Source organism: Lactuca serriola, chromosome 4 (assembly GCF_051521515.1).
Source record: "Lactuca serriola cultivar US96UC23 chromosome 4, Lser_US96UC23_V15, whole genome shotgun sequence".
In the NCBI taxonomy this organism is placed as follows: domain Eukaryota; kingdom Viridiplantae; phylum Streptophyta; class Magnoliopsida; order Asterales; family Asteraceae; genus Lactuca; species Lactuca serriola.
The window spans coordinates 30,716,633-30,729,747 of record NC_136411.1 but is presented as its reverse complement, the minus strand read 5'-3'; the positions used below and the strand labels follow the sequence as shown (position 1 = coordinate 30,729,747).

Genomic DNA, 13,115 nt, shown 5'->3' with positions numbered 1-13,115 from the left:
GTAAAACCAATAATAATTAGTCATAAGATTGAAAGCAACTCATAGTTCAAAGGGTTCTTCATCACTAATGAAAGAAGAAGGGGTTTAGACCATAATCATACTAGAAAAAACACATAGAATCAAAACAAATAAGACTAGACATGATTAGAACTAGCAAACTAACATATTTAATGATGTTTTCTTCTAGATCTCTTCAATAATCAAGCCAAAATAAATTCAGACCTCCAAAGTCTCCAAGGGTTGCCTTTGGTCTTCAAAAAGCGTAAATAGCTTCCAGCCTAAGTTGGGGCTGAGAACTAAACGATCATTATATAATTGCCAAAAATCACCTCCCATGTCATGGCTAATAAGCTCCACGGCGTGGAGATTACTTAAGATGGCTAGGGTTCTCCATGTCGTAGGCTTCAGAATTCTTGATTCCTTTGTCCTGAATTGATTTGGTCCGAAACTCTAGCTTCCAGCTCCGCATTTGCTTCCTTTTCATTCTGAGCATGTCTTCACTGTTACAAAATAGAAATTAAACAAATTATGTACCTTTTGTACTAAAATGAGCATAATTGTAGCTAAAAATATTAGGATATTGCAAATATATATAATTAAATATGCACATATCAGGAACATTGAACAAGAACAATAAGAATGTTAAACAAAATGATTTACTGAATATTTATTGATTGATAAGAGTGAAGTTCCAACTATTACATTTGTTTAAAGTTGACACTCTTTATATAGCAAAAGGAGGTACTTAAGAAAAATTCAAAAAAAGCTTATGGAATGAAGATCAACAGCCTGACACAACCATTGTAGTTGATCTTGTCGGTTGTATTATACTATCAAATAACTAACATATAAAAAAAGTACTTGTCCATTCACACTTTTCATTCTGTTACATTAGAAACAAGACAACTTCATAAAAAATATCAATCTTGGAAAACTTCACTTTATTATCTCATCGGAAATTGAAATTACCTCAGATTGGACTTTCATATAGACAAGGTATCCTTTGTTTTGAACCAAAAATCTCCCATAATGATCTGGAAATAATTAAGCTTTTACACTTGAACTCCAAAAGAAAACATATAAGGAGTTTGCAACCTTTTTCTAACTATGATCCACCACTTGAGTTGTTCTATCAACGGTTCCTTGATTTTTTCGAAAGCATCACACTTGGCGGTTTTGGAAATGATTTTTTGAAGCACATTGGTGTGAACCAAGTGCTTTTTTCCAACTCTAAAGAATTCTTCCTTCTCTGAATTTAGTGTCAACAGGAACAAGGAGCTTCTCAGTCTTGAACAGGGAAACAAATTCAACATCTAAGCGACCAAATTTAGCAATGTAATCTTTCAAAAAGTTCAATGTGGTACAGTAGGCTACAATTCTCGTGTCACTGTCTTGATTGTCTTTGTGATGAACGACAATCATGAGTATATTGTTTGGGTTGATTTTTGGAAAATCCGCATCCATGATTGTAATCTATTTTTGAGAATTCCAAGTGAAAGTATCTGTACAAAAGGCAGTCTTGTCCGAATTTTCTCATTGATTTTCGTCCACATCCACTAATGTGTCTAATTCTTTTCTTGAACCAAACTTCTTTTTCAGGACGAGCATTGGTGGCTTAGAAGGTTTGTAGTCTTTCTCTTTCATTTTGGATTAGAATCTCTTGGTCATCATTTGGATGCAAAAGAGAGAACTTGACATACAATGTTGCATAGGGAGATCTCAGCAAGTCAAGTTGATCACCGTCTAAAGCATGAAGGTTGTAACTCATACACAAAACCATGTGATATTCGTGTAAGATTCCTTCTGGATAGAGAAGTGAGATTTTGGGCAAAGGGATTGGACAACCCTTTTGACCTTCAATTCTAAGAATTTATGTGATGGCTTGATTAATTTGATCCTATGGCCAGACCTCATAATTTTTTGACAACTTCATTCGGCTAATCAGAACAAATGAGACTCCTTTTTCTTTTTCTTTGACAGGAGCTCCATCTCTAGATTGATTGATATGTTGGGCTGCTAGAGTGATAAATACCTCACAAATTGGCATTGTAGGCTAAGGAGCATGTAAGTCATTATCATTATTGATTTGGAGAGCCTTCATCGATAGGAGTGATTTGGAGAGTCTTTCTATAATCTCTGAATTTTGTTTTTCATGTCGGACATGCGTCTTTTTAATGAGTTCGTTTTCAACCACGAGTATGTTGTCATGAACTTTGAGCATGGTGGTGGTGGTGGAGATGTGATGGTTAGAATTTTCATTATATATTTTCTCGGCTTTTTCCAATGTATGCTTCAACCAAAGGGAGATAAGTTGATCAAGTTGTTGCTCTCGATCTTGTTGTGAGGGAGCATCCGACATGATTTTGGAAAGAGATTTGAGAACCAAATCTAATTTTGAATCAAGTGATCTGACCTATGCATTGACATTTTCTAGTTTTGCATCAACTTTGTCAATTTTCTCTTGCATGTCAAACAGAGAAAAAGAGTTTGCTATGTTCTCATCGGAAGAACAAGTGTATGAACTGGATTTAGTACTTTATGATTTTTCCTCATAATCATCAGATAATCAATGCATCCATATCTTCTGAAGATGACAGAAAATCGAGAGCAATCTACGGTTTGGAGGAAGAAGCTTGAAGAAATTAAAATTTTGACCTTTAAGGAAGCAGAATTGAAGGATTGACTTGAGTGTTTGTAAAATCAATCTGAACATCAACATCATAATTCTCATGATGAGGAGGAGCATCCAAGACCGGATTAGTGATAGGAACATCTATTGTATCTTTTTTATATGCCCGAGGAGGCTTATTCAAAATTAATGTTGGCTCGGGCACTTCTCGAATCAGATTCTTCTAAGCATCATTGGCCTATGGATCATCCATGTTACCATGAATATCATCAATTTTTTGCATGTCCGATGCAGGTAGAAAAGCGTCAACGTCGGAATCTATGGGACACTTCATTCTAATCTTGCTGCGGAGAGCTCGATGTCGCATTCCGAGATTAACATACTCAATTTTGTCTCTTATTAGATCAGGACGCCTGAGTTTATCCCTGTCAATAATCTCATTCTAATACTCATTAGTAACACCCGAACGTCCTTTACCTGTGGTGGGTATCGATTCAGTTGTAGCTTCAGAGCTTGGGGGGATAGGCCATTGCTTGGAAAGTATGGGATCTGTGGCAAATGGCCATAGGCTGTGATTGTGAAGAAGAAATAATTTTAAATATTACTCATGAGTACGTTCTAAGGGGAGGAACTTTGTTCAATGCCTGCAAAATCCTTTTAAGATGATGGGGTAGATTATGAGTTGACTCCCCGTGAGCGTGTGACTGTTTTTTGAAAATCAGATGTGTACGTTGGAAGAGTGGACGAGTGGGTTTGGCTGAGACCCAGAGTCAGGTCCGAAACCGATCTATGAATCTTGCTGAGAGGATACACCAACTTTGGTTCTCTTTTCGGTCTTCACTTTAGCAGGAGGGGAGGCTATGTGTTTCTTAGTAACATCTTCATGCAACTTCCTTTCTTGGTTTGATTCTCTCATTCTGATGGTTGAGCATCAGAGATTTGGGTAGAAGCCAGTGGGTCAACTAGCTCTGAAATCTCAAGATGTTTTTATTTGTGAGAAGAGTTGGAAATGAGAGTGTCCAACATGTGTTAAGTCGGATGTCGTGTGAGACTAAATTCAGACAGGTTTGGTAAGCGATAAGATTTAATAACTTGAAAAGTACAATATACCTTAGTTCGATTGGACATCAGTGGGATAGGCTTGCCTATGTCAAAGTAGATTTGTTGCAATGTGAGAGCCCAAAATCTCGAACTTGAGATCTCGTTAGCTTTTTGACAGATGAAAAACTTCTAAAAATCCTGCCATATAATCTTTGGTAGATCAACTGCGTTTAACCAGCCAGTATAGATGTTATACACAAGACACAACCAATACTTGCTCATGGATTCTGATCCTCCATGTTTTCCTCACAAGCCCTTCATGACGATGTGCATCAATATCATCCAAATCCCCAGAACAGTTGGTTTCTTGAAAATTTTCAATTTTTAAACCCCTTTGAGCACAATTTTGTTTAAGAATTCCTAAAACTCCTCTGTAGTAGGTTCAACAACACGAAAACCCTAAGTATTTGAGGAAACTCTAGTGGCTCTATGAAAGGCATCTTTAGTCACGTGAATGATCCTATCTTCAATGAGCACACATTCAAGGGTATTGTTTTCGATCTTGATTCATTAAAAGGCTTTGAAAAGACAACGGAGTGATAAGTTAGGGTTTGGAACATTGGTTAAAGGAACTGTTATCGGATAACGGTAGATGAAATCAACCATGAAAAAAACATACTTATCATAATCGTTGGGATCTTGAGTGAAAATTTGTGTTTTGTCCTTCAGAATGGGTTCAGTGGAAGAAGTTGATGTCGATCCTTTTGAAGATCTTATCTTTGAAGGAGACTTAGTAGTCTTGGATGCCATTGTTGAATGGTTGAGGATGTATGAAGAACATAAAGATCATAGAGTACATATAAAAGTTCTAAGCTAAGAGAGATATAAAATTGTGAAGAGGGAACTGTTTGAATTCAAAATCCTTATATAGTTAGGTTTGTTTCGGGTCAGCTCGTAAAACCAACGACACCCGAATTTGAAACGGGTTGCATTAAATCTTTGGTACTAAAATACCCCCTAAACTGATAGTTGGACCAAAAAGATGGGATTTTTTTGTTCAAAAAGATATAAGTATTGATTAAACTCATAAAACACTCAGTCATTTATTGAAAATTACGCCAAAGCATGTTTAGTAGAACTAAGAGATAATCATCTATCTGTTGGAGGAAAATTCTTGACGTTTCATTAAACAGAAATTAATGAAAACCTTAAAAGGAATTTATTCATTTATGAAGTTGGCATAATAAAATTCCCAAATATAGCAGACATAAGATGCTTCCGAGAAACAAAAAATTTGTCACTAATGTTTGATTTTCATCCAAGAAGTGGCACAACTTCTTGAATAGATATCAGAAACATAAGTTACACGAAAAATCTTAGAGGTATTAAGATTTGAGAAGTTCCGAGAGCTAAAGGATTATTGCTTGGAAAAGAGAGATGAAATGAAATCACATTACCATTTTGGATTTGAATTCTGAGATGAATTTATCATGTAGAATCTGAATGTGAAATATCAGATCTCAATAAAGAGTTTCTCAATCATCACTTACAATGGTGATATCGAATGAATTTGATTTTGTAAAACCCAGAATAAAGTTTAAAACTACATGAAAGGGTAGACACAAAAGACATATAAAGATCTTTATTCTTTGGATGAAATATTTCCGACAAAAATAGATTTATCTCGAACTTATTTGACTTTCCGATGTTGCCATCAAAGAGTGAAAACTTCTTCGAAAAACTAAGTATCAAGCAACATCATTCCCATTTTGTTCAGAAATCTATTGAATTTGGTCTCATCCAATGCCTTGGTAAAGACATCAACGATCTCATCATCAGATGGAAAAAATGAGCTCACTGTTACCGTTTAAAACATGGTCTTTAATGAAATGGTTTCGAATATCGATGTGTTTGGTCATGGAGTGTTGGATCGGATTATGAGAAATCATGATAGAACTTTGAGAATCATAGTAGACCGGAATCTGCTGGAATTGGAAACCATAGTCCAACAATTGAGATTTCATCCACAAAACTTGAAAGGTGCAACTTGCAGCATCAATGTATTATGCTTTAGCTAATTAAAGTGCTATACAATCTTGCTTCTTGGACGTCTAGCTAACCATTCTTCCACCCAGAAATTGGCATCCATCGGATGTGTGTTAGGTTTTTTATAGGTTACAAAAAAATATGTGGCGGAAAAACTTAACCCTAAGTTCACATGCAACCTAATGGATCTATGTTTTCACTATTGATTTTCAACAAACAAATGAACATCAAAAACCCTATGAGTGCTCTACTATTTTCAAAAGTCATAAGGGTTTTAGGGTTTATATACCTTTTGATTATTGTAGTATATAATCAACAATTCCTTCTTTAACAAGCTTCAGAAAGCAAGCACCAGAAATCTCGTTGCTCTCCCAAACCCTAGCAACATAAGACTTTAGAGGAGAAAGGAGAGGGAAGGAATTTTGGCTCTAAGGATATTAGAGAAAGAGTGCCGAAAATATAAATCTCATGAAAGGTTTATAGGTGAGTAAGGAGTCTAGGATAAGGTAGGTTTTCTTGGATAACCCTTATCCCTTTCCTTGCTCTCCTAAGGCTTCCCAAGGCTCCCAAGTATCCCTAGGAACCTCATCCAAAAGCGTCCCCCTTATGGGAAGGTTTTGAAATTCTTCAATGCTCAACTTTTGAACATTGTCACCTTGTGTCTCTATAATTTTAATTAATCCAATAACTATCAAAATTAATTCCTTTTAAGTTATGATTAATTATTAATTAAATAATGTTATTTCTAATTAATATATTAACCTTATGATACATTAATAAATTATTTATTATAAATTTATTAATTTTATAGTAAACCAATAAATCAACCTCTCTCTCCAAAAAGTCGTTATGACATTTACTAGGTTTGAGGGAAACCTAAAAGAACTTTGCTTTTAATTCAAGCACAAACCAATTTAGTTATTTGCTTAGACACCTAATCCAATAGTCACCCACATGGAAGTCTACGGCTACAATTTCAAGTATAACTTCTAAATTAACAACAAAGTGGTTTTTTCCAATGCAACTATAGTCTTTCATCTAATCAGACATCGGTCCTAAGATAAGTGATCAAATATTCCTTCATTCTACAAGATATCGTATGGACATGAGACATGGATTATAATCAATCTCTTGTTTAAAATTTTGTTTCTTGATTTCCCAATTTGTGATAACCTCATAAAACTTACTAATTGAACACATCAATTTAGTCTTGGTTGTGCCCAACACTAAAATGTCAACACCAAATCACCAAGGGGCCCAAAGATATCACTTTTTCCATGAAGGAAAAAGGAACGAATAAATTTTGACTCATATGCTTGTATCTTTTACTCACTACATCATGCATGACATTAAGTTTTATAGCATCATGTTACCAATGTGTTTATGTAACACCAATATAGATTGGACTTGTAAATTACAACACACACACACACACACACACACACACACACATATATATATATATATATATATATATATAAAGAAAATAAGATGTTATAGACTCAAAATTACTTGTTATAAAATCCTTGAAGTAATTCTATGAGCATAGGTTTATCCAATACTCAAAATCTTCATATTTCTAAGTAATCATGAATATTGTAGCAACCATTTCAATGTCTAATCTCCATAGACAATCTACAGTCTATTCATGAAAGTCTTGAATCACTACTTACTTCCAACAGTATGAATGACTGTGGAGTTTCAAATAATCAAATCATTTTTGAAGTAAAACATGCAATATGAAACACAAGATTAATTAACTGAAAAAAGCAGTAACCATAATCATAAATAATCTGTATTATTCAATCACCAAAGTCAATTGCATTTATTTTGCAAAAAGTTTCAAAAATGTCAACTAACTAGTAAAACTAATATCATCTCTCAAGCTTATGCTCCTAGCATGTTGGTTATGTTTGACACTACTCAGAGCCTTCGTGAAAGGATCTGTAAGATTATCTTTAGAGGATACTCACTTCACTATAAGATGACCTTCTTCAACTTTGTGTATCATGTAATAGTACTTTATGTCGATATGATTGGATCTACAATGATCCTTCAATTCTTTGGTCAAAGCAACTGTGCTTTCATTATTACAGTAAAGTTCCAATGGCTCCTACATGGTTGGGACTACTCCGAGATCTTTAATGAAGTTCTTCAACCAAGCCTCCAACTTTGATGTTTCACTTTTTGCGATGTACTTTGATTCACAAAGTAGAATCAGCCACCGTATCCTACTTGGAACTTTTCAATTTCACTGATCCACCATTTAACGCAAACATCTAGCCCAGCTGAGAACAAAACATTCTTGATCTATCTAGAAGCCGACGTCACTATACCCAGTTACTCTTAACATATCACTTCCTCCAAGGACTAAAATTGTATCCATCATCCTTCGTGTGAAAGAAAAAAGATCTGCTCGGACAAGGTTTGAAAACTCAAACCTTGAATTAACTTAAGATCAATGTTTGTTGCTAATATTAGAGGTCCAGTCAAGTTTGGTAAACCAGTCTTGTCACAGAATTAAGAAGTTCAACAAAATGCTCAAATATAATAAAAGTAATATGAACAGTGTAAAGAGATTCAAGAACAATAAGAATGATAGAGAGAATGATTTGACTGAATGATTATTAGTATTAATGTGAAAGAGAATGTTTCTTGCACATACATACTAAGGTTACAACTCCTTAAATAGACAAGGAGTGACAACAAGACAAATTTGATAAATTTCATAGACTAAGAGACATCTGAAGATCAACAGGCTGACACAGTTGCTTCTCTTGATCTTGTCCCATATACTATACTATCAAACAATAACTAAAGAAGAAAATAGTACTAGGAACATTAAATGCACATTACAGACTTATAATAACAAGTAACAATAGATTCATCTGAGACAAAACTTCACTTAGCAAATATCTTCCTTTCGGAAGAACCTCACTTTGGACATGCTCTATCTCGGATTGCTAAATGGTCACTTTTCATGTATCAACACTTCGCAAATACTTAAGTATGTTTTTACTATAGTCCAATGAGCTCTACCAAAATTGCTTGGAAATTGGCTAACAATGCTTAAAGGGTAAGACACATCAGTGCAAGTACATGTCATAACATACATGATCCGCCCTGCAACCGAAGTGTATGGGACTCGACTGATGTTAGCTAACTCTTCATATGTACTAGGGCTTTGAATCTTACATAACTTGGCATTACTCTTAATGGGCACTTCCTATTTCTTGGAATTTTCCTTACAAAATCACTTTAGTACTTTATCAAAGTAAGTACTATGACTAAGACCAATAAGTCTTTTCTTTCTATCCCTCAGAATCCTTATCCCAAGCGTATATGTAGCTTCCCTTAGATCCTTCATGGAAAAACAATTTACAAGGCAAGATTTGACTTCTTGCAATATCAGAATCTCGTTTTCCATAAAGAATATGTCATCAACATACAATACTAGGAAAGTTACTATACTCCCACTAGCATTGACATACACATAGGGATCATCCTCACTCCTAGAGAAACCAAACTCTTTCACTTTCTCATTAAAACAAAGATTCCAGCTGCTAGAACCTTGTTTCAAACCATAAATGGATTTCTCAAGGTTACACACTCTATTAGGAAACTTTCCATGTAGAAAACCATTTGGCTGACTCATGTAAACATCCTCAGCCAGCTTCCCATTAAGGAAAGCAGTTTTGACATCCATCTACCATATTTCAGAATCATGAAAAGCAGATATCACAAGCATTATCCAAATAGACTTGATCTTAGTCACTGACAGAAAGGTATCATCATAGTCAACCCCAAAGGTTTGATTAAAGACCTTTGCAACCAGTCATGCTTTGAACGTATGTACTTTCCCATCCATGTTGGTCTTCTTCTTGAAGATCCATTTGCAACCTACTGTCTTTAGACCAGGTTCTTGATCAACCAAATTCCAAAATTGGTTGTTATACATGGACTGAATCTCGTTGTCCATTGACTCTTTCCATCTGGCAGCCTCAAGCTCGTCATCCCTTTCTGTTTATCTAGCTTATCCAAATTTACCATTATACCATCACTGATAAACGTTTCACCATCATACGTTATATGGAAAGCATAAAACGTTGTGACATGCTAACTCCACCTAATCGGCAAAGAGGTAGACAACTATAAATAGGCTCAACAGGGGTCTCATCCTTTGGTTGAGAGCTAATGTCTTCTAAAGTTCCTTCATTGGTTGATTTTATAATCTCTTCCTGATCAATAACACTCCCACTGTGCTCTTTGAATATGATATCTCGCTCACGAAAGACTCCTCTTCGAGTTACGAACACCATGTTCTCACCAGGTTCTAGCGTATCATGAGTCTCTCATCTAGTGAAACATTCACAACCATAAACCTTGATGTGGTCTAGCGAGGGAACTTTCCCTTTCCACATCTTGTGAGGTGTTTTGGTAACCTTCTTAGTAGGGATAAGATTAAGAATATGAGTGGTTGTCTGTAAGGCATACCCCCAGAAAGAAATAGGAATTAAAGCTCGACTCATCATGGAACGAACCATGTCTAACAAGGTCCGATTACGCCTCTCAGCCACACCATTCAGTTCTGGTTTACTAGGAGGATTCAATTGTCAAAATATTCCACTTTATTTAAGATAGTCGAGGAACTCGATACTAAGATACTCTCCACATCTATATTATCAAAGTTTCTTTATCTTCCTGCCCAGTTGACTCTCAACCTCGTGTTTAAAGTCTTTGAACTTTTCAAAATTTTCTAATTTATGTTTGATTAAGGAGATATATTCATATCTGCTATAATCATTAGTAAATGTCATGTAGAATCGATTGTCATCCCTTGTGGTTGATCTAAGTGGCCAACACAAATCTGTGTGTACGAGGTCCAACAAACCTTTACCTCTTTCACAACACCCAGTGAGAGGTGATTTTGTCATCTTACCCAAAATAAAAGAGTCGCACTCATCATCTGACCTTAAGTCAAATGATTCCAACACTTTATCGTTTTGGATTTGGGTGATGCGTTTATTGTTAATGTGTCTAAGACGATAATGCTACAAGCATTCTTTTTCTATACCATTAAACGAATAAATATTTAATACACCATTCCCTAAGTTATCAACAGAAAGCACAGTTTAATACACACCATTACAAGGTAAAGCTTCAAATATATATACACCACTTTTATAATCTAAAATCAAACCATTCATATCATTAAAATAATATCAAAATCCTTGTGTAAACAATGCAGGAAAGGAAATAATGTTCCGTGTCATTTCTGACGAGTTGCAACAACTAATTAAATCTAACCAAACACCACTACTAAGCATAAGACTATAAGTTCCAATCTTCGTAAGAAGATCGCCTATTTCCCATGATCAGGTTTATTCTTCCATGATCTACTTCCTCACTTTCTTTTAGCCCCTACAAATCAGAACAAATGTGAAATCCACATCCTGTATCAAGGACCCAGGAATGAGTAAGTTGTGAGTTATTGACTTGAATAATGTATGTACCTACCGATGAGGGCTTGATCTTTCCATCCTTGATGTCTTGGAAGTATTTAGGGAAACTTCTTTTCCAATTTCCCTTATCATTAAATTAGTAGCTAATATCCTCTTTGGGGTCACTAACAACATGAATATCTTAACTGGGCTTTGTCTTTGACCCATTGCTAGACGATCCAGTTTGGGCCTTTCCCTTCCAGTTCGATTGAGGTTTAGCCTTCCTCTTCATTCCTTTGCTTTACCCAATGGTATGGACGGGAGAAATTATAGCAGAAGGGACTTGATTCTTTTTTTTTTCTCCCTGATTCAGTTATCTGCAACAAGATGTGGAGTGGGACCAATGTGGTCTCTGTATCATTCAAATGATAATTCAAGATGAACTGATCATAACAAGATGGAAAAGAGTTAAGTACTATTTCAATAACCAACTCCATTTCAAAGTTCACATTGAGCCTTTCAAGAAGCTCCACATATATCTGCATTCTTTGCACATGATTACATACAGATTCTCCATCCTTCAAGTTGTAGGCCATTAACGCATTGACGACCTCGTAATTTTCTTGACGTACTCTCTTGTGGAACTTTTCGTCAAGATCCAAGCCCATCTCCTACAACCAACAGTCCTCATAGAAGTTTTCCAACTCAAGTACCATGGTTGCAACCATGATGCAAGTGATAGCTGTTTTGTTGTCATAGTGTTTCGTATTGACAACAATCTCTTCTTGAGTAGCAGTTGACTCATCAATCTCAACAAGAGCTTTTTCAAGGACATGTTCTTTGCCCTCTTATCGAAGGTTCATCTTTAGATTCCCTATCCAATCCATGTAGTTTGGACAAGATAACTTCTCTTTAGAGAGGATTAACAATATAGTGAAGTTGTTGTTGGTTGATGATTGAGTGGCATAACATCTCTTGGAGTAGATATCAAGATGAAGGAAGTACTTTAGCTAGTTGGTATAAATCCTTAATATTTTAACCCATAATTAATATTAAAGACTACAATCCAAGATAAAAATTCACAACTAAGAAGATGGATATCATAATCTTTTTGCGAATTTATGAAGGTAGGTAAAAGCTATTCACCAATTTCGAACTATGTAACTCCTAGATCTTTTGAGATTCATTGAATCTTATCAATCACATGTTTAATATCAGATTATGCTCTTCTACTTGTGACTAGGATGTCGAGGACAACAAATAAGTTGTGAATAACCATGTAACACGCTTGGCGCCCTTGATGTCATTTATCATCTGCAATTAATATGCCGGTTAACCACACGCACACCATTAACAATGATAAATTTGTAGATGCATATCATTTCTCTTTAATGCCCTATTAGTGTGTCAGTTAACCACACACGCTCAACTAACGACATATCAAAAAACGATGTGCGTTTTTATAGATTAGCATGCTATTTCACATTTTTCTTAAAGTAATTAGATTAGGATTTTAAAATAGTTTTCTTACTTTATATCGTTATACTTGTAATGAGGTTATGTCTTATCAAAACCGTTCGGCCAACAACCCTCCACCACACAGGAGAGAGGTGGGTGAGAGTGGACACCTATTTAACGACCATTTTATAGGCCGCTTCCGTATACCCTCTTTATAGCATGATTTAGTGAACGAGGGCTACTATTTATTTGACTGACTTTTTTTATACATATAGTAGTTAGCTTTTAATATTTATATATATATATATATATATATATATATATATATATATATATATGGTCTATTTTAAAACTTCTTAAAATATTAATTATTTAAATTATTCTTTTCAATTAATTAATATTAACAAGTTCTGATTTATCTTTATCTTTTAATTAAATAATTAATTAAACTAATTAAATCATTTGTGTGTTAAATAATTATTTACTATTAATCAATTAAT

General features: G+C 34.9%; 1 protein-coding gene across 1 annotated transcript; it reads right to left on the bottom strand.

Annotated features, from left to right (window-relative positions):
- Window positions 1-11,047: 11,047 nt before the first annotated feature.
- On the bottom strand, window positions 11,048-11,825 carry LOC145098171 (uncharacterized). Its single transcript, XM_079035836.1, has 2 exons — window positions 11,463-11,825; window positions 11,048-11,137 (listed from the first exon to the last, which is right to left on the bottom strand). The coding sequence occupies exons 1-2, from the start codon at window positions 11,823-11,825 to the stop codon at window positions 11,048-11,050; spliced, it is 453 nt and encodes a 150-aa protein (XP_078891962.1).
- Between the last annotated feature and the right edge of the window lie 1,290 nt (window positions 11,826-13,115).